The 22,287-nt window shown below is 33.7% G+C and overlaps 2 protein-coding genes across 2 annotated transcripts; one reads left to right on the top strand and one right to left on the bottom strand.

Annotated features, from left to right (window-relative positions):
• Window positions 1-71: 71 nt before the first annotated feature.
• Window positions 72-11,735, bottom strand: LOC110029155 (aspartate aminotransferase, chloroplastic). The gene is made up of 11 exons (XM_020731313.1): window positions 11,567-11,735; window positions 11,422-11,475; window positions 5,905-6,099; window positions 5,493-5,531; window positions 5,315-5,404; window positions 5,092-5,200; window positions 4,885-4,994; window positions 3,252-3,395; window positions 2,545-2,711; window positions 1,222-1,486; window positions 72-361 (listed from the first exon to the last, which is right to left on the bottom strand). Exons 1-11 carry the CDS (start codon window positions 11,630-11,632, stop codon window positions 353-355), a joined length of 1,248 nt encoding a protein of 415 aa, XP_020586972.1. The 5' UTR covers window positions 11,633-11,735; the 3' UTR covers window positions 72-352.
• Window positions 11,736-13,991: 2,256 nt separating this feature from the next.
• On the top strand, window positions 13,992-22,187 carry LOC110029161 (DNA replication licensing factor MCM5). The gene is made up of 19 exons (XM_020731324.1): window positions 13,992-14,306; window positions 14,376-14,490; window positions 14,572-14,715; window positions 15,077-15,256; window positions 15,333-15,431; window positions 15,512-15,639; window positions 16,190-16,295; window positions 16,376-16,510; window positions 16,877-16,954; window positions 17,457-17,561; window positions 17,652-17,743; window positions 17,983-18,115; window positions 18,205-18,300; window positions 19,027-19,118; window positions 19,455-19,545; window positions 20,209-20,318; window positions 20,981-21,110; window positions 21,457-21,558; window positions 21,874-22,187. The coding sequence occupies exons 1-19, from the start codon at window positions 14,143-14,145 to the stop codon at window positions 21,955-21,957; spliced, it is 2,184 nt and encodes a 727-aa protein (XP_020586983.1). The 5' UTR covers window positions 13,992-14,142; the 3' UTR covers window positions 21,958-22,187.
• Window positions 22,188-22,287: the final 100 nt, after the last annotated feature.

The following is a 22,287-nucleotide window of genomic DNA, read 5'->3' as shown; positions in this document are numbered from 1 at the left end:
TTTCATAGAAGCTACTAAAAATCAGCCCAAATAAGAATATTATAAATCTGTGGCATGATATTCTTAGCCACGCTCATATGAACAAATAAATTAATTCTGCAACATCTAAACTGTGTAAAAATACTCTCAAAATGAACCTTATAAATTGCTTAGAAAAATCCACAGATCTCACAATCTGGAACAAGATGGAAAAATTCCAGCGTTCAGTGACTCAGAGGTTGAACTCACTTAGCTCACATTGTAGAAGGAATCAATAATGGCCTCGGCAAGATATTCACACTTGGCCAGCGACAGACCAGCCAATGATATTCTTCCATCTTTCGTCATATACACATGCCACTTGTTTGTCATATTAATCACTCTATCATAACAAGTACCAAAAAAAAAAAAACATTAATAAAAATCGTTGCAACAATAAATAAAGAGAAAAGTGTCAAAATGATCATTCTTTGCGGGAGGATGATTATTATTTGTCATAATATTTATAAAAATATCAATTTAGTCACACGAAATAATTCTCGTTGAGGACTATTTCAGCTCATATTAAAAAAGATGTTACTTTTATAGACTTAAATGGGGGTGTTTGGCCGAGACTTGTTAACAAGATTTATCTTGAAGTTTTACAAAATCCGGCCAAACATAAAAAAGCTTAAGTTCCACAGATTTATGAAATTTCCGATTTAAGGTCCTAAGTTTGCCTTTGAGATGAATTTAATAAATCCAAATTTACTAAATCCTACTAACACTAAATCCAGATTTACCAAATCATACTAATGGTAAATAACCACATCTAAAGAGTCATAGAACAATTTTGACACTTTACTAGATAAACAAGCCTAAATTCTTATTATAAATATTCACCATTTATAATATTATCATCATTAACTATTGCGGGATCAATTTGATGAATTTTTATTTTCATCCGTTCTTCTAAGTATTATTTTAGATATTTAAAATATGTTTCTGAAATCATTTTAAAGAATTAATACTCACCGAACTTCATGCTCACCTTCTTTCTAATCCTCTTACACTTAATCAAATCGAGCCACCTAGACTCGAATAAACTGAGTTGAGCCAAATTCGTTCAAACAAAAGTAAAAAATCTATTGATCTCATATGCAAAATCAACTACGATCATGATGACGGCAATGAAGATGATGATAAGAATGATAACTTGGATATAAATCACAGGATAGAAACTATGGAAAGAAATAAAATTACCTGAGCCATGTTCAAGCCGGTGTAAGAAAACATGCCAATTTGTTTGAGAACGAAGGACCAATCCTTGTCGCTCTTGTCTTTCTCAGAGAGATTGTTGAAGAGTCTTTGTCTGACATTCTTTATGCGCCCAGCCATGATCTCCATTTCCTGCTTCCATTCGTTGAACAGAGTTGGTTCACCCACAACATTGGCAACAATTCTGGCGCCATGAACAGGAGGGTTTGAATACATTGGCCTTGCAATCCTTTTCAGCTGGCTCTTCACCCTAAATTACCAGTTTTTAACTTTATGCCATATAAAATGAAAATCAACATGCCCTTCGGTCCTAAGATGAGTTGAAAATCAATCACCCAATTCCTATGTATTTGCATATTAAACACCTAAATTTTATTAGTTATATTTATACCACATAAATCTTTCATATAACATCAAAAATAGCATAATTTTAATTTTTACAAAGTGAAGTATACCTGGCATGTATGCAATAATTGAAATTTATGTGTTGCAAATGTAAATCTAGAAGAATTTAGTCGTATGTATGTAAATCTTCGAATTTTAAGAAGTCATGAAACTGAAGCTAGAGATGAGAATAAAAATGTGGATGATGGTGATGATGATTAGGGCTGTAAATAAGTCAGGACGCCCTCAAGCCACCTCCTATTTAAGCTTGAGCTTCACTGATTAATAGAAATTTAAGTTTAAGCGTCACTTTCTAATTTTTAAAAGATGAAATACATATTTTCATGCATAGGGAAGGTTGCATGTATGTAAAAATTGAGGTTTAGGTGTTAGATATGTAAATACATAATAATGAGTGATATATACATGAATTTTTCAATTTTAAGAAGTCATGAAACAGCAGCTAGAAATGAGAATAAGAATGGAGATGATGATGATTAGCTCTGTAAATGAGTTGGGCCGTGCTCGAGCCACATCTAATCTGAGCTTCAGCTTCATGAACTAATAGTGATTATGTTCAAGCACAAGTGTAGTTGTATAACTCGGCTCTGTTCATGAGCTGGTTCATTTACTAAAAAGTACAGGAAATGATTTTGATTCCTACAACAGTTCTAATAAAATGATAAAAATGAGAAATTAGATAAAAAAAAACCACTTTAGATGAAGAAGAATGATAGAATTTTTAATTTTGTAATTAAACTCTTAAATTCTAATTAAATTCTTGAACTCTCAAACTTTTCAATCGGCTCATCTAGTTTGGCTCACAAGTTATTCATAAAGCTGACTCACAGATCAGCTAGTGACTCGAATAAAAGTTTAATGAAAATAGTGCTTAAAATGCAATTAAAATTTCATGCGCTGTACCTGGCTGCTGCATCCGGGGAGGAGCAAACAACGTTGATAGCTCCAATCCTCTCAGAGTACAGACCGAGGTTTTTACTGTAAGACTGAGCAACAAATAGCTCCAGGCCGCGCGAAGCAAATGATCTAACGGATGATGCATCTGCATCAAGACTTCCACTAGCGAATCCCTTAAGACACAAAATAAACAAATACATATTTAATATAAAAATTTAGGATCCATTTGGAATGGTTGTAATTTTTTTTTAATAATGATGGTTGTAAAGCTGTGATAAGAAAAATAACTTATCAAAAAACAACATTATGAATAAAAAAATATTTATTCTTCTTAAAAAATCAACATATTTTTATAGCCACTATATTTTGATATATTTTGTTGCAAAAACAGCTTTCCACTACAATAATTTTTAAAAGTAATAAGAAAATAATTCCGGAAATAAAATTATGGTGTAAGTCTGAAATATAAAGTATTCTTCTTAAAATTCTTCTAGCATAAATTGTAATTTGGAATCTACCAAAAAAAAAAAAGCAATATACTGCCACTCAATTCTGATGTATGTACATATCTAACTCTTAAAATTCAATTTTTAAATACAGAGCACGTTACCTATGCATGAGAATGTGTATTTCACGTATGAATGTAAAAAAAGTAAAGTTTAGGTGTAAGATATGTAAATACATAGTTTCGGTATTAAATGTTAGGGATAGACCTGGTAAGCAACGTCAAAGAAAGGAATGTGGTTCTTCTCCTCAATTAGATCAGCAATTTTTGCCCACTGTTCAGGAGTTGGGTCTATTCCAGTTGGATTATGAGCACAACCATGCAGAAGAATAAAAGATCCATCTTGTGCAGCCTATATTGTAGATTTAGTACGCTTGTAATGGAAATAAAACAAGAAAAACATAAAAATTTTCCGAAAATTTTCTAGTAAAAATTTTTGTAATACTGTTTTTTGTACATGGCTGCAGAGGCGAACACGCATTGAGCTCTCGGTGGGCAATTCCCAGCCTTAAATTTAAATTTTTGGGATAATTACATGCATATCACTCAAAACTTCGTTATTTACCAAAATATGCCTCATGCTTAAACAATCAAACTGTCTTTCCTGAATTTTTCAGACGTAACCCTAGATCAATAAACTAAATTGCGGAACATACCACATAGTTCTTATACATTCACATGCATGTAACATGTATGTAAAACCTAAGCTTTAATATTTACTCATATAACAGTCCAATTCTTACCATCACATAAAAAATACCGCTAATATTAAATTTTTAAACTAAAAAGCAATTTGTCATATATATGTTTTCATGTGATTAAATGTTACATACATAAATACTAAAATTTAGGTGTTAGATGTGTAAATGCACGTGTCATGTGGTACGTTTGTAGATTGCCCAATAAGAAATTGCCTGATAGACGGTAGCAAACTCTGCACAATTCTGAGTGCTAACCTCAGTACCACACAGCCCACGAGTCCTGGTACACGCATAAGAAGACTACTAGCTCAAACAGAAGGACCGCAAAACTAAGAATGAACCAGATGATATAGGAGCTACAAGAAGCAAAAATTAGGGGAAGATTAGAGAGCTTCTGTTTAGGTAGCATAAACCCACTTATAGTCTTGAATTCAAGAATTTTTCGCCAATAAATCACCATGTAGCTATATGTGACATGTAAGTTTTGCCCGTCGTCCCCCCAAATTTGGGGTAAATTTTTTCACCCCCAAAATTAAATCGTAGTTCTACTACTAATTTAAAGTTATATGATAAACAGGAGAATTATAATTTTCTTTGAGGCATTTACATACATACCATCCAAAACCTATGTACTTGCATATCTAACACCTATACTTAACCCAAATCTTCCATATCACATAAAAAATATCACCATTTTAACTTTTAAAAGGTGAAATTCATCATTTTTATGCATGGGTAAGGTGGCATGGATGTAAAATTTGAAGTTTAGGTGGTAGATATGTAAATACATAGGTATTGAGTGGATTGTGAAAAGCCTCATAAAATGTATACCGTCAACTTCAATGCAAAAAGAACCAGATATGTGCTCTCATAGGAAATGAATGATAAATAGTAGTAAGCTAAAGACCATTGCCCCTGTATATCCTATCATCCATTCAGAATGTAACGGTACAATTGTGGGATTTATAATAATTAAGACCTTACTGATATTTACTAGTTAATAGGAAGGAGACCCAACTGATTTATCCTAACATGCTATTAATTTTTTAAGGAATAGACTTCATTCTAGCTGAATTGGCATGTCACAAGGTTTTAATAGGCCTACCAAGCATCAATGTTCGAAAGACCAGAGAAGAATACCTCTATATCTTCCACCATGCCTTCAAAATCTAAACCCACAGTTCTAGGATTGTAATATCGATATTCTGACCAGGGAACCCGTGAATCATTGAAAATATTTTTGTGATTTCCTGTTAAAAATAAATAAATGTTTGTCATGCAAAAACTGAAATCTTCCACAAACAAGGCTTTTACAAGGCAATATAGTTTAGTGTTAAAAATGCAGACCCCAAGTAGGAGAAGATATCAAAACTTTAGCTTCAGGGAAATATCTTTGTATGAATGCCGCAGCAAGACGAAGAGAACCAGTCCCTGAAAGACTTTGCACAGTAGCAACCTGAAATAATAAAGTTAAACCATTTGAGCAGATAAATATTAGACAGCCCTCCTTCTGATGGTGAAAAAATGAAAGTTGAATGAAAAACCTTATTTAAATAAAATAAGTCCTTACTCTTCCTTGCTGGATTACGGGACTATCTGCTCCAAACAGTAATTCTGCAGTGACTTTGTTAAAAGCAGCCAAACCTTCGATTGGCAGATACTATAAAATAAAAAGGGACGTTGGATTAGTAACTGTGGGAGCATAAAAAGAAATCATGAACTTAATTTCAGTTGAATACTTCAATTACCTCTTTGTTTTCTCCTCTCTCAAGCATAAGATTTTCTGCCTGCACGGTATGAAATGAAGGGGCATTTACATACATACCACTTAATTCTTATATATTTACATATTTACATATATAACGCCTAACTTTTATATTTTACATTTATACCACCCAAATCTTTCATATTACATCAAGAGCGCCACAATTTTAAATTTTAAAATGTGAAATAGATCATTTCATGCATAGGCAAGGTGGTATGTATGGCAAAAATGAAGCTTAGGTGTTAGATAAGTAAATATCTAAGAATTGAGTGGTCTGTGTGTAAATCTTCCTAAAATCAAAGAATTAATGTTTCACCACAGTTGACAGTGAATGCAATGAAGTTTCTCTAGCTTTATATCAAAAAACCAAGTCTCTACACTAGGATATTCTGTACCTTTTTAACCACATTGAGCACATATGGTTGCAGTTCTTCCGTTCTATAAGCTCCAACACCAAGATTAAGTTTCACGTCACTTGTATCGGCTCTGAATGCTTCAGAAACTCCCAGAATTGGATCTGGTGGAGCCATAGAAACACCTTCGAAACGAGAAATATTGACTGCAACGGCCATTCTCACACGGCCAAAACTCTGCAGGATAGCTCAAAGCAACATTGTTGAAAAATCACAAAGAATAAGTTATTTTTCAGAAACGGAATTAATTCAGCAAGTATTGCTATTCAAGGAGCTGCTCCATAAAAGGCTATAGAAACATGAATTATGTTATCCCATCTTTTTGTCAAACTATTAAATCCGCTGTTGCCCTTTTCATGGGCTAAATCTGAATTGACTGTCAAAATACCATGTCCTCCTGTTAAGATTTGCAAATGAAACAAAGAAGAAGAAGAGAAATAGAAGAGAATGAAAAAGTGGTTAGGGTTTTAATTGCATCAAACAACTCATTACAAGAGTAAAAGATAAATATATATACAATAATCAAAAAGACTAAACCACCCTTAAGTAGGATAAAATAATAGAAATATAAAGACTATAATATCTAACATCCCCCTTCAAACTTACGATGCATCAAGGGAAATCATCGAGAGTTTACTAGTCAAAAAAGAAAAGCGTTGAGTGGAATGCGATTTCACAAACACGTCGGCAAGTTGCATGGAGGAAGAAATATAGGATAATGTGATAGTGTCAAGTTGAAAGTGATGGCGAGTAAAATGACAATCAATCTCAATATGTTGGTAGACTTACGATTGGTGGAATCACCACCGCAATCAGCGTCTGAATAGACACGTAATTCCAAGGAAGAAGATGCAGAAAACTCTGAAATTGAGTGTCACAAAGATAACGAAGAATGCGAAGAACAGTTGTCTAATTAACTATAGTAGGAAAGACAACAAAATGACTAACAATATGTATTGCATAAGCAATATCAAGTGTAGTGATGGTAAGATATACCAAGCTGCCAACAAGTGTACGATACAAAATGAGATCGGACAAATAAACACCATCAGAAGAAGAATGGTGAACATTAAGTTCAAGAGAAGTAGCAATTGTCCGAGAATCAGAGAGACAAGCTTGTCAAAGGATGGTGTCAATATACTTAGATTGGGAAAAAAGATAACCTTTAGGAGAATGAGTCACTTTAATCCCCAAAAAATATCGAAGAGTATCCAAATATTTCATCTCAAATTGTTGAGCTAATTGTAATTTCAACTCAGCAATTTCATCATCAACATTCCCAGTAATAATCATGTCATCAACATATAAAGAGAGTATGAAACGACCATGAGAGGTACTCTTGAGAAACAAGACAGTGTATGTGAGATATAATGAAAACCAAGAGAAACAATCACAATAGAGAACCTTTCAAACCAAGCTCGAGGAGCTTGTTTAAGGTCGTAGAGAGTTTTCTTTAATTTACAAACTTTATCATGATTATGAGGGATACCTTGTGGAGGCATCATGTAAACTTCCTCTTGAAGATCACTATTTAAGAATGTATTTTGAACATCTATTTGAGAGATATGTCACAGATGAATAAAGGCGACTGCAATAAGAGTACGAATGGTAGTCATTTTGGCAACGGGAGCAATTGTTTCTTCATAATTCAGATCATACTGTTGAGAAAGTCCCTGAGCAACCAAATAAGTTTTATATCGCTCAACTGACCCATAACACTTGGTTTGGATCTTATACACCCAATGAGAACCAATTGCACGTTTTCCTTGAGGAAGAGAGATAAGGTCATGAATATTTGTCTTATGTGAAGCAGAAAGTTCTTTTGTCATAGCTTGCTGCCAAAAAGGATCAAGAACAATCTCTTCATAGGAAGAGGGCTCAGACAAATTGTGAATGGAGGTTAAAAAGGAAGCAAAAGAAGAAAAATAATGGAGCAAACAAAATCTGGCAATTTAGTGGACTTATGATCACGTTGAGGGTAACGAGGAAGAGGAGGATTCACAGTTACAGAAGGTTTTTGAGGGGCAGTAGAGATAGGGGAGCATCGGGATCTGCATAGCTACCAGTGTTAATCCTCCAAAGCTCAATACCAAAATTATTTGGATGATGAATCACGTGCTGATGTTCAATATCTGTATTTGTGTGAAAATGATCAATTAAGATAGTATCAGACGTTGTAAGACTATGAGGAGAAAAATGAGGAATTGAGTAAAATGGTATATGCTCAAGAAATACAACATGACGTGAGACAAAAAGTTTTTGAGTAAGATGATCATAACAACGATATCCTTTCTGACCATCATTATAACCAAGAAATACACTGATTGTCAAACACGAAGAAGATTTATTACATTGTACATGCAGAAGAAGAACAAAACAAGTAGAATTAAAAACTCTCAAAGCGAAATAATCATGAATGTGACCATATAGTTTTTCAAAGGAAGACAAACATGAAATAACAGAAGATGAAATTCTGTTAATAATATTTACTGCAATAAGAATAGCTTCCCCCCAAAATTCACTTGGAACAGAGCTAAACAAAAAAGGGGAACAAGCAGTTTCAACAATATGAAGATGTTTCCTTTCAGCAACTTCATTTTGCTCAAGAGTGTTAGTACAAGAAGTTTGAAAAAAAGTCTCAACAGAGGCAATTAATTAAGAGAAATTAGTAGAAGTATATTCACCTCCCAATTCACATCAAAAACACTTAATAACAACAATATGTTGAGTTTTGACAATGCACAAAACATATGATAAATAGTAAAAAATTCATAACAATTTTTCATAAGATAAATTCAACAATAACGAATATAATCATCAATGAACGAGACATAATATCTTGATTCACATTTGGTAAGAACAGGAGATTACCTCAGAATGAACCAAGTTAAAATGTACGACAGAAAGTGAAACACTTTTAGATTAGGGTAAATTAGAAAATTTAGCAAGTTTACAACCACAACAATCAGAAATAGCATGAGTTTGTAACTCGCCCAAAACTCATGTAGAAACTAAGTATTTTAGACGAGAAGAAAAGACATGTCCGAGATGAGAGTGTCATAGATAAAAGTTAGAAGATGATGAACTCAAACGAAATAATGATAGATCAACACTGGAAGCTGCAATATCTAGAACTCTTAGCTCATCCATAATATAAAGTCCCCCTTTCCTACGACCTGCCTCAATCAACCTCCTAGATTGTGGATCTTGCACATAACAAGAGGTGGAAGAAAGTAAAACTGAGAAACCAGATCACACAATTGACCAACAGAAACAAGATTCAAAATAAGATTGGAGATATAGTAAACATTTGAAATGAATAAATGCGGTGTGCATACAGACTCAGTGCCTGCTAATGGCATAGGAGTATCATCAGCTGTCATGACTGATATAGATGAAGCAGGATGTAGGGATACAACTAATGTAAAATCAAATGACATATGATGTGAGGCTCCATACTCAAAAATCCAAATGGGAGAAGATATATCTGATAAGCTAGAAGAAGACAAACTTATATTTGAGAAGGCAGACATGACATGTGGTTGTAAGACAATAAACTTTTGAAATTGCTCAGCAAACACGGCTAATGTAGGGCCCGAAGAATAAGCATTTCCAACACTAAGAGAGTTTGTAGGAGGAACAACAACTGCAACATTTTATGTTGGAGTCCTGAAGCTTCATAGGTGCAACTGATTGAGTTGTTGTGTTTGCTGTGATTTGTTCAACAACTTTGGACATTGACTTTTCAGTGACCCTTTTGCTTACAAAAACTACATTAATCAAAACCAACATTTCCATGAGAATTGCTTTTATTATGAGTAGATGCAAAAACAGACGAATTAGAAGTGGGGAGGATCTCTTTCTCTACATTCTCTTTCTTAGATCGAGACTTGAGACGAATCTCTTCAGCTAATAACTCATTAACCACTGAGTTAACTGTTGGAAGAGGATTGCGATGTAAAATTGTTCCACGAAGCCCTTCAAAAACATCTCAAAGAGCCATTAAAAACTGAATCAAACGCTATTTTTCTCTAGGATCAGTGTATGGTTTAAAAGCTCGTAATTCTACAGATTCAGTAAGAAATAAGTGATCCCAAATAATACTCATGGCAGAATAAAATTTTTGGATGCTCGTGTTGTTTTGTTGAAGAACACAAATATATCTCTAATTAATATTGATTTGCGAAATTTGACTGCACATATAATCTTTTCAAATGATTCCAAACCTTTTTTGGAGTTTCATATTTTGTTAATTGGGCACCGATTGATTGAGAAACCGAGTTATTGATCCAAGTGATTATTTTTGAATTGTTTGCTTTCAATACTTCCAACAATTCTTCATATTTTTCATTTTTTTCATCTATTGGCTTAAAAGAAGTTTCAGAAACATAAACTCATATTATTTTACCTTTCAAAAAATTCTTCAATACATAACTCCAATATAAATAATTTTGTTCATTTAATTGCACACTAATATACTGAAGAGAATCATCATTTTCACCAGTCATTGCTGTTATTATCAAAATAAAAACAGAAAACAAAGAACGGGAAGATCGAATATCAATAACAATAGATCACCCAAAAAACTGTAATTAGGTTTATCGCTGGAGAATGCAAATGATGTCAAAAATTGGGTATATCGCTGGAGACTGGAAAATAATCTAGAAACTGCAAATAGATCCCTGAAAAGTTGGATCCGCGAAAGCTATGAATGGATTAAACTTGCTCTGATACCATGTTAAAATTTTCAAATAAATAGAGAAAAATAAGAGAAATAGAAGAGACAATGGAAAAATGGCTAGGATTTCAATTGCATGAAGCACCTCATTATAAGATTAAAAGATAAATATATATATATAATAAAAAAAAAAACTAAACTACCCTTAAGTAGGGTAAAATAATAGAAATATAAAGAATATAATATCTAACACCTTCAACTCTCCATTGTTGATAAATCAATTTCAGGTGCCTTTTTGTTGCCAAAATAATGGAAGATGACAGGCCAATTGTGATCACAGATAAACCTGTGATCAAATCCTCCAAAACTTGTGTACAATTATATCCTTCTTCAAGACCTCCAAAAAACTCGCACCACACCGCAAGTTTCACCTTCGACGATCTCATTAATATGAAGCCTGCCGATAGTTTACCGCATACTACGATTTCATGTATATCAGTTTGCCCACAATTTAAAGAATCAACCAACAACTCATAACAATTATCGTCAACAAGACGAGCGTATATTCAATCGAAGAAGCAAAACTATTAGGTCTACGACTGTCTTCAAAGCACACGGAACAGCTCTGAGGATTAGAGCTCTGTTCCACGCCCGCGTGACCATCAGAAGATTCAAATCGTCTCAGAACAATTTTAAACAATTCAGCTTTTACGATGCCTAATTTGCTGACCATTCAACTTCCGTCGCAAACTGTCTGTATAAACCCTTCTTATACCTCAAAGCTCATGATCTGGCATCAAGGAATGGAATATAAAAGTTACCTTTCCCTTGACATTAAGTTCTCTGCCTCTCCTTCCAGCTGCAGGTCCCAGCTTCTGTTCAGTTCACAGAGATGAAACAATTCCTCAACAGAACATTTAAAGATTGAAACCACATACAAAAGAGCATGCATCAGAACAACCAGACCTTGGAGTTCACCATGAATGCCGCCGGCGAGGAACGGCCACTGGAGAGCATTGTCGATGAAGCCATTCGATTCGTTAGTGGAAAAGGACGGACGGATTAACCAATACCAGGAATTAATACCTTCTGCTGTAGATCATATCTGATGAGGTCGTTTTCGGATTTCTGGTGATGGGTGGAGATGAGTCAGATCGATCACCGCTAACTCTATTTATATCCACATGACAGGAAGGTCTCGTTAACTGAGGTGCATGTAAGGAAGTTATGACCACGATTTGTGTTCTTTAATTAACCAAAATTCATAATTGCTAAAAAAACACTGGAATAATTCTTTGTTATTGTATGTAGCCTTTTATTCGTTGTTTTGTGTGGGTTAAACAATAATCATAATTATACAGGATTTATAATATATGATTTAAATTATCAATATTATTAAATTTACTTTTTTAATTAAAAATTATACTAATGATTAATATTATAATATTTTTTATATTAAAAAAATTCTTAAGATGATGTTTGGTGACATGTTATTAAAATGATTGATGCGTACTAGAAAATTTGCGACATTAGAGTAGTATATTATCGTGTTAGTATGATATGAATATTCAACACGCACACAGAAAAAAAAAAAAACTAATAATCGCATTAGAAGTTATTACTTTTGAATAATCTGAAAGAGAAAAATCATGTGGACTTATCTAACTGAAAAATTTTACTATAAAAATAAATTATAATTGCAACTACTTGTCACACAGGTGGGAAAGAAAGAGTTACTAAGTATTTCAAGTTAAAACATCGACTTGTGGCGATCGATAGCTATTGGCGGCGTCAGGTCGATGGTGGTCGATGGAGTGCTCGATAGTGGTTCGTGATGGTCGACGAAGGTCATCGACAGTTAGCGGTGGTCAATGACTGTCAGCGACGATTGGTGATGGTCGACGACAGCAAGAGTGGTGTTGGACTTCAGCTTCTTTTTAAAGCTGCAAGTTTTTTTCTCAAACCTTAAGCTCTCCTCCCTCTATTTATACAATCCTGGATGTAATTAATGTAGGATATTTATCAGACGACTTAGAGGACTTCCCTCGATCTGACGACATTTAATGAATATTTGAGTAATTTAATGATGTCAGAATTAAGTAATTTTTGACTCGTTGGATTCGTCTTGTCATGATATTTGATTTGACTATAGACTCGTCATAATCGACAAATGTTTGGTTTTTCAAATATGTTTATAAAACTTTTATAAGCAATTTAATGGCTTGATTCTGGTTTGATTTGGTTTGGATTAAACCAATTTTTTTAACTTTGGGTTCTTCTTCTCAAGTTGGTCATTTTAACTGCAAGTTTGCAGAAATTTGAGTTCTTGATGACATTTCAGCGAAGTTTGTGTATTTCTTGCTAAAAATTGCTTTGAAACCTGCATTATGTCTCGAGATTCGTGTCGAATAATGAAATTGTTGATGATGTACCAATGATTTAGTCATTAATTTAATTAAAATAAAGCAGGAAAAAAAAACAAACACTATTAAATTGAGTTTGCCAGTGTTGCGTAATTTTTGATGTTAAATTTGATTATGAGAAGGATTTATTCGTTGTGCTCGATGAGTATGGCCGTCGTACATGTGACTTCTTAAATTAAAATTTAACGGCTAAATTCCACTAAACTTAAATCTAATGTGCAGCTAAGCACCACCTAAATTAAATGGTGAAGTTATGTTTTAAAAAGAATTGGCCAAAAAAATAATAACAATAAGAAATCATTTCAGTAATTAGTAACTATTTTTTCTGATAAAATTATATAATCATAAAAAAAACAGTATTTTTTACGAATGCTATGGCTTTTGGGAAAAAAATATTACATCAGTACTACGCACGTAGAGTAACGTGCGTACCTAATGAAATCACGCCACGATACCCCGCGCGACGCAGAAAAAAAAACGGCGCAGTAACACGGAGAATATTCTCCCCCGTGTTATTCATGTGTTATTGTATCCTGAGAATATTCCTGATGTTATAATAACACAATAACACATGAATAACACACAATAACACAAGAATAACACGGGAGAAAATATTCCTCCGTATTACTGCGTCGTTTTTTCTCTGTCGGGAATATTTCTCGTGTTATTCAAGTGTTATTATGTGTTATTCATGTGTTATTGTATCATGAGAATATTCTTGGTGTTATAATAACACAATAACACATCAATAACACATGAATAACATGCAATAACACATGAATAACGCGTAATAACACATGAATAACACAGGAGGGAATATTCTTCGTGTTACTGCACCGTTTTTCTTACTCTGCCGCGCGAGATGTCGTGGCGTGTTTCGTGGCGTGTTTTGATTGGCTACGCATTTAATATTTCTTCGGCTTTTGGTGTGTCCAATTCTGTAACTCTGTTGCCATTCCTGAGCCATCGCACTGCCATTTCCCGCCAAAAAAACCTTAAGGGCGAACCTCGCTCAATTCATAGGCTCCACTTTCTCCTGTACATTCTCACACAACAAAGAAGAACCAAGACCTAATAGATCTCTTATCGATCGAGGGAGGCAGAAAGAGAGACACAGAGATGTCTGGTTGGGACGAGGGTGCAGTGTTCTACAGCGACCAGGCTCAGTTTCCGCGCGGCGGCGGTGATCCAGACCATGGCTCCCTCACCCACCACGCCTCCCTTCGCAAGTTCAAGGAGTTCGTCCGCGGCTTCTCTGGCGAGAAGGGTGAATTTCCCTATCGGTACGCTTTCTTTCATCCTCCTTCTTTTCCACAAGTTGAATGCAATCGCTCTTATCTGTTCGGTTGCAGCGAGAGTCTTGTGCACAATTCGGATCACCTGACTATCGCCATGGAAGACATGGATGCGTTTGATGCAGAGCTGGCTGACAAAATCCGGAAGCTCCCTGCGGAGTATTTGCCTCTGGTATGCTTCTTCTTCAGTCTAGGGTTAGGGTTTAGGTTTCGGCTGTGATGTGAAAGGATGGTTCTGTATTATGCGTTGCAGTTGGAATCTGCGGCTGCTGAGGTGCTGGCGAGTCTTCGGTCCAAAGTTGCCGGCGAGACGGGGGAGATGGAGGAGCCTGCAACGGGAGATGTCCAGATTTTTCTCTCATCCAAGGAGAACTCCGTTTCCATGCGTTCCGTTGGGGTTTGTGCCCTTTTCTCTGTCCATAAAAAAAAATTTTTTTTTGACCTTAGACATGTTATTTCAAATGAAACTAGAACGGATAAATTTTCTTTCTTTGACACTCCCGGCTAAGTTTTGAATGAATGAATGAATGGAAGAAACTACTTCATCAAGATACTGACTGCCTAAAGATTCAGGAAATTAGCGATCTGAGCACGTAGAATTTCAGTATTGAAATATCCGTTCAAAGGATGACATTTGAAGTTCATATTTTTTGCTTCTATTCTGCCAGAGCCCACAATTTCTCATGCATAAATTTGATAAATTAGGTTTTGATAAATTAGGTTCTAATATGTAATATGTTTTTTTTTTTGTGATCAAGGCTGAGTACATGTCAAAGCTTGTGAAGATCGCTGGAATCACAATCGCAGCTTCTCGAGTAAAGGCCAAAGCAACTTATGTTACTCTCTTATGCAAGAACTGTAAAAACATCAAAACTGTGGCTTGCCGTCCTGGACTTGGGGGCGCCATTGTTCCAAGGTCCTGTGATCATGTTCCCCAGGTAAGCTACAAGTAAACAAAGTTGCCATTTTTACTGGCGCAATCGTGGCTTTTTATAAGCGACTTCCTTTCTATAGCCCGGCGAAGAGCCTTGTCCATTGGATCCATGGATTATTTCACCTGATAAGAGTAAATATGTAGATCTTCAGACACTTAAGCTGCAGGAAAATCCAGAGGTTAGTAGCCTTCTTCTGCTAGCTTTTGAAAGTTCATTCTTTTAGGAGTGAGACCTAACGTTTTATCTTGAAATCTATAGGACGTCCCTACTGGAGAACTCCCTAGAAACGTGCTCCTCTCTGTGGATCGTCACCTGGTTCAATCTGTTGTTCCAGGCACAAGGTTGACAGTTATCGGCATTTATAGTGTGTTCCAAGCATCTGCAGCGTAAGATATTATGTATCACTCAGATCCTTGCTGTTTATGATTGTTGCTCTCTTAATTTTTTTTTTGGAATATTTAAATACGCAACACTCAATTCTTATATATTTACATAATTAATGCCTAAACTTTACATACATGCGGCATTACCTATGCATAAAAAAAGTTCATTTAACTTTTTTAAAGTTGAAATAGTAGCATTTTTTATGTGATATGAATGATTTGGGTGGTATAAATGGAAAAAAAAAAGTAAAATTAAGGTCCAAGATATGTTAATATATAAGAATTTTGTGGTATGAAACTTAGTGCCCCCATTTTTTAACAATTGAACTTGCCCACGTACGCTTGCCACAATCAAATTGTTGGGAATTTGACTAAAGGTAAACATTGAGGTTGAAGTTTTTTTGTGAATTTTGATATTTAGGTGAGAAATTGAAAAATAGAAATAGGAGGGTGCTAGTTTTGTGAACTGTCAAGATTTGAGTGTTCTGTATATATTTTCTCCATGTTAAGAAAGCTTGTTAGTCATAATGTTAATGTTTTAAGCTATTTGCAGTCAGAAAGGAGCTGTAGGAGTTAAACAACCTTACATTAGAGTTGTTGGTATGGAGCAAACACGTGAAATGAGCTCAAATGGCCCATCCAACTTCACTTTAGATGAGGTAAACTTGTGAAATAAATTTTTTACAGCCTGATAATTCTCATAATAGTATGTTACTATAATGCTCTCCATACTTTGCAGGAATTGGAGTACAAAGAATTTGCGCAGAGGCCCGATGCTTACACGAAGCTATGCTCCATGATTGCTCCTTCAATTTATGGTCATCCTGATGTGAAGAAAGCCGTTGCTTGTCTGTTATTTGGAGGCTCAAAGAAGGTATGAAGAAAGGGATTGTTTACTCTGATTGTAAGTTGAGAAAGCAAAAAAAAAAAAAACAAAAATAAATGGGGCATTTACATACATAGTATATACCACTTAACTCCTATGCCTTTACATATATATAACAACTAAACTTCTCTTTTATTATTCATACCACCGAAGAGTTCATATCATATAAAAAACAATACCATTTTTAACTTTTAAAATGTAAAAATGCACCTTTTTATGCATAGGCAAGGTGGCATGTATGTAGAAATTGAAATTTAGATGTTAGATATGTAAATACATAGGAATTGAGTGATACATATGTAAATCTCCAAAAATAAATTAAATAAAATGTATTTTGTTTACCCTGTTTTACAGAGGTTGCCGGACGGCGTGCGACTAAGAGGTGATACCCATGTTCTACTGTTGGGTGACCCATCAACTGCAAAATCACAGGTTGATCTACACTTTTTTTAGAATGAACTTTAAAATTGTCTTTGATTTAATTTTCGGTTTTATCATATTTTACACTTTAAAAAAAATTTCTGGCGTGTCGCTTGGAATTAAGATAAATGCTCTATCCTCTATTAAATCTGCAAATTTTGCTGTCTTGATTGCACATGATTTAGGGTATGTTTGAGATGACTATTTTTTTTTTTGTAAATATAATTGTAAGGTTATGGTAAGGAAATCTACTTCTTAGAATGCTACGATGTGAATTATAAATATTTATTTTTTTCAAAATATAGATGACATTTTTGTTATAGCCACACCACTCTTTACATTTTTGGTTTCAAAAATAATTTCTCACAGCAAAAATTTTAAAAAGGCTGTAAGAGAAAAATTCTCCTATCAGAATCATTGTGGTGGTCTGAAACTTAAAGCAGAACCAAACAAATCTTTATTCATCAAGCATATAACCTTCCATCTCCTAATATATGATTCTCTTGCCATGAAGTTCCTCAAGTTTGTGGAGAAAACCGCGCCGATTGCCGTCTATACTTCAGGAAAAGGTTCATCCGCTGCTGGTCTTACTGCTTCTGTCATTCGTGATAGTAGTTCGGTAAGAAGCTTTAAAGAAAAAAATTTATCACCTTTTTATCTATCTCAAAATAAAATATTTAGAGTCCTAAATAAGGTTTTCTCATCTCAGAGAGAATTCTATTTAGAAGGGGGCGCCATGGTTTTAGCTGATGGTGGGGTTGTCTGCATTGATGAATTTGACAAGATGAGGCCTGAAGACAGGTATGGCTTTACATGCATACCACCAATCTTATATATGACATAAAAATATCAATATTTTAACTTTAAAAAAGTGAGATGCACATTTTTCATGCTTATGTAAAGTGGCATATATGTAAAATTGAAGTTTAGGTGTTAGATATGTAATACATAGGAATTAAGTGGCATTGATATAAATTTCCTAATTTCATATCAGATGTTCTCTTCTGTGCTATTTATTTTAGAGTTATTTGCATCTTTAGAGTTGCTATACATGAAGCCATGGAGCAGCAAACTATATCCATTGCGAAGGCAGGAATTACTACTGTTCTGAACTCCAGAACATCTGTGCTTGCAGCTGCTAACCCTCCATCTGGGCGATATGATGATCTGAAGGTCTTTAAGCTTTGATTTTGTTATATCAAGATGCTTTTTTTTATTGATCTCTTAGAGAATAATATTGATAAGAATTTCTTACATTTCAGACTGCACAGGACAACATTGATTTGCAAACTACAATACTTTCCAGATTTGATCTGATTTTTATTGTAAAAGATGTTAGATTGTATGAGCAAGACAAGGTAAAGATGATACTTGTGCACATGGAGGATATTTATGCAGATAAAATCAATTTTTTTTAATTTCTTTTTATTTTCCAACTTAACATGGATCATTTTTTGGAAGGAAGATTTACATACATGCCTCATAATTCCTATTTGTTTGCACATCTTATATCTAAACTTTTATTTTTATATTTGCAGCATTTAAATTATGCATAAAAAATGTATTTCACTTTTTGAAAATTAATGAGTGATGTTTTTATGATATGAAAATTTTGAGTGTTGTAAATGTATGTAAATGCCTTTTTCTTGAACTAGCAAACTAAGAAAATAGTTTATGTGCACATCTCACAACTAAATTATTAAGCATTTGATAAATATAAAATTAACAAATTGTGATTTTATTATATATTTTGATATTCGAGTAGAATTTGTTTAAACAAAGATAGGAGAGTATTGGTATTGTAAATGGCCAAGATTTATACATATGAAATTGCCCCTTTTCTTCTTCTTTTTTATTTTTTGAAGATTTACTTGTATTCCACTCAGTTCCTATGTGTTTATGTACTAACACCTAAACTTTAAGTTTTACATACATACTATCGCGCGTTTGCATGGAAAGGTTTATTTCACCTTTTAAAGCTAAAATGGTGATATCTTTTATGTGATATGTAAATATGTGGGAATTGGGTGATATTTATGTAGATGTACCGATTTTTTATCTGATGCTTAAACATTTTCATGCAGCAAATCGCTAGTCATATTATAAAAGTTCATGCCAGTGCTGCCGCAGCAGCCAAGACAGATGAATCTATGGAAGGAGAAAATTGGCTGAAGAGGTATTAATATATATGGTTTGTATTAGGAAAAATTTACATGCATTCCTGATACACACAACTCTTGTGTATTTACTTATCTAGCACCCAAAAGTTTGATATTTACTTGTAACACCTTGGTGTCATAAATCATTGTGTGAAGATGTCTTTTTTATTTTTAAGAGAATATTGATGGTGATATTTTTAATGTGATGTTAAAGATTTGAATGGTATGCATGTAAATATAAATATTTAGGTGTTAGATATGTAAATACATTAGAATTGTATCTAAAGTGTGTAAATGCTCCTAAGTACTTTAGTCTCTTGACTTCTCTGGCTCAACTAAACTTGACTCAACAGGTACATTGAGTATTGTAGAGGTAGCTGCCAACCACGGCTATCAGAAAAGGCTGCTGAAATGCTACAAAACAAGTATGTGGAGATCAGACAGGTGAGCTTACCATGTCTGACAATGAAAGATTTAAGAGTAGAGCCAAGCTCTAGTAACCCCTTACTCGGCTTGAGAACTTAAATTCTATGAGTTCACGTTAGTTCACGAGCCGGGTCATTTATTAAGAAACAAAATATTTGTTATAATATAAGCAATTGCTATAATAAAATGATTAAAATAATGAAAAATTAGGAAAAAAATGATAAAAATAGTAGCGTTTACATCTATACCACCCAATTCTTATGTATTTACATATCTAACACTTAAACTCTGATTGTTACGTTCATACCAGCCAAATTGTTTCTCATCACATCAAAAAAATATCTTTTCATGCATAAGTAGGATGGTATATGTAAAAATTGAAGTTTAGGTGTTAGATGTGTAATTACATTGGATCGAGTAGTATGCATGTGAATCTTTCTAGAATATTAATTTTTTTATGTACATTGTATTTAAATATTTTGTAACCGATTTGGCTCGTAAGTGTAGGAGCTTTTTCTAGGCTCGCTTGGGCATGGCTCATTAGCTCATAGAGCTCAGTTCATGAGCCATTTATCGAGTCGGGCTTGATTCAGCTCACGAGTTGGTTCTGCTCACTTACTCCCAATAGATTAATATTAATGTTTTCCAATTTAAAGTTCATATTTTAATTCTGTGTTGCAGAAAATGAGACAACAGGCATATGAGACAGGGAGATCTTCTGCAGTGCCCATTACAGTGAGGCAGCTTGAAGCCATCATAAGGTTGAGTGAGGCTCTTGCAAAAATGAGATTGTAAGTTTCACTTCTTTTTTTAATGGAAGATTGACATTATTTTCAATACATACCACTCATTTCTTATGTAATTACATATTTAACACCTAAACTTCAATTTTTACATACATGCCACCTTGTCCATGCATGAAAGGTGTATTTCACTTTTTTAAACTTAAAATAATGATATTTTTGATATGGTATTAAAGCTTTGTGTGATTTTAATATAAAAGCTAAAAGTTTAAATGTTAGATATGTAAATATATAGGAATTGGTTGGTATGTTTTATGTAAAAGCGCCTTTTTAAAATTGGTATTTTGTCTTCTGTATGATTGTTGGGGTTAATAAGCACCTGATCAATAATTCGATATTCATTCATATAAGCTCATCTAAGTTTGTTTATGATTAAATTCTATAAAAATAATAATGTTTATGATTAAATCATTAGCATCAAACACAATAATAATTAATTAAGTTCGACTAAAGCTAAGCATGGCTCTTACCCTATAAGAAAACTAAAAAACAAACTTGAACTAAATGTTAAAATTCAACTTAGGTTGGGTGGTATAAATGTAAACAATTATAGTATAGAAGTTGGATATGTAAAAACATAAGAATTGGGTGTTGTGTGTGTAAATATGTAAATATTCCTAAATTGTTTCTATGATCAAATATGGATTCAGGATATCTGTTGCTACTCAAGAGCATGTGGAAGAGGCGTTCAGACTGTTCAATGTTTCCACCATGGATGCTGCTCGTTCCGGTATAAACGAGCATCTGAATTTGACTCCTGAGATGGCCAACGAAATCAAGGTGAATACAAACCCATGGACCCTTTTCACAAACCTAAGGTTTTGTTTGGGATCACTTTTGTTTATTTATTTATTTTTTTTTTCTTTTGTTTTTATTTTAAAATTATTTTTATTCAGTATTTTTTTATTATGTTTATTTTGAAAAACAAATTTTTATATTTTTATAAACACTCAACATATTAAAATTTTTTTTTGAGCATTTTTAAAAATAAATAATCATGTTATAACAGACCAAATATGTTTTATTTTTATGTAAAAATATAAACAAAATAAAATAAAAAATAACATTCATGTATAGAAATGAGCTAATTTATCCGTCTTCGTTCATTGTGATTTGTTTTGAGCAGCAAGCTGAGGCGCAAATAAAGAGAAGGATGGGGATTGGGAGCCACATTTCTGAAAGACGCCTTATTGATGACCTTACCAGAATGGGAATGAATGAATCCATTGTAAGATTTTAGTTTGTTTATTAGTTCAAAATTATCTTCAGATTATTTATGAGTTAAGTTTAGTACCAGATTATAACTATGTTCAATTTGATCTCTTTAGTTTCGGAATATTAATAGGGTCGTCAAATAAGCTCGTCAATCATTAATTAATAGCTTGTGTCCGGCAACATATTATTAAGGAGTCTTTGAACACGAGTTGCTTTCAAACAAAATAATATTTTTTGAACAAGCCTAAAACAAACAGATATTGGGCTTGCTCAACCTTCACTTTTGTATCCATGGAAATTTAACCTGCATATGTTATGTATGTTTCAGATTAGGAGAGCTATACTGATTATGCACCAGAGGGATGAGGTCGAGTACAAGAGGGAGAGACATATTATTGTACGCAAAGCCTGAGATTTCTGAGAATCTTTTAACCGTTGAATGAAATCTGGGTGATATGAAAAACCTCACAGTGGTGTGTTAATCAACTCCAATGCCTGATTATGATTGATAAATGTGCACACGCAACAAATTATATATTTACATGAATTAAATTTTTGGTTGGTGGCACTTTCTACTGATTTTCTAATTGCATGCATTCATCAACTGACATTCAGATTATTGCATATTGCCAACAATTTTATAGGGGTTTGAGCTTATTTGAGTTCAGAGGATTTTAGTTCTGAAGTTGAATCAATTATGATTCTTATGAGAGTTTGATTATTATATTGGATTTAAGAGATC

This window comes from Phalaenopsis equestris, unplaced genomic scaffold (assembly GCF_001263595.1).
Source record: "Phalaenopsis equestris unplaced genomic scaffold, ASM126359v1 Scaffold000552, whole genome shotgun sequence".
Classification (NCBI taxonomy): Eukaryota; Viridiplantae; Streptophyta; class Magnoliopsida; order Asparagales; family Orchidaceae; genus Phalaenopsis; species Phalaenopsis equestris.
This window is presented reverse-complemented; position numbering and strand designations above follow the sequence as displayed.

What these genes read in the sequence shown, in the direction of transcription:
- LOC110029155 (XM_020731313.1), bottom strand. Translation starts at nt 11,632, where the DNA reads ATGGCTTCATCGACAATGCTCTCCAGTGGCCGTTCCTCGCCGGCGGCA. An exon ending in AACTTAATGTCAAGGGAAAG is followed by an intron (nt 6,100 to 11,421) that starts GTAACTTTTATA and finishes GCTATCCTGCAG; the next exon opens with AGTTTTGGCCGTGTGAGAAT. An exon ending in AGAGAGGAGAAAACAAAGAG is followed by an intron (nt 5,405 to 5,492) that starts GTAATTGAAGTA and finishes TTTATTTTATAG; the next exon opens with TATCTGCCAATCGAAGGTTT.
- LOC110029161 (XM_020731324.1), top strand. Translation starts at nt 14,143, where the DNA reads ATGTCTGGTTGGGACGAGGGTGCAGTGTTCTACAGCGACCAGGCTCAG. An exon ending in GGCGATATGATGATCTGAAG is followed by an intron (nt 18,116 to 18,204) that starts GTCTTTAAGCTT and finishes CTTACATTTCAG; the next exon opens with ACTGCACAGGACAACATTGA. An exon ending in GGAGAAAATTGGCTGAAGAG is followed by an intron (nt 19,119 to 19,454) that starts GTATTAATATAT and finishes TTGACTCAACAG; the next exon opens with GTACATTGAGTATTGTAGAG.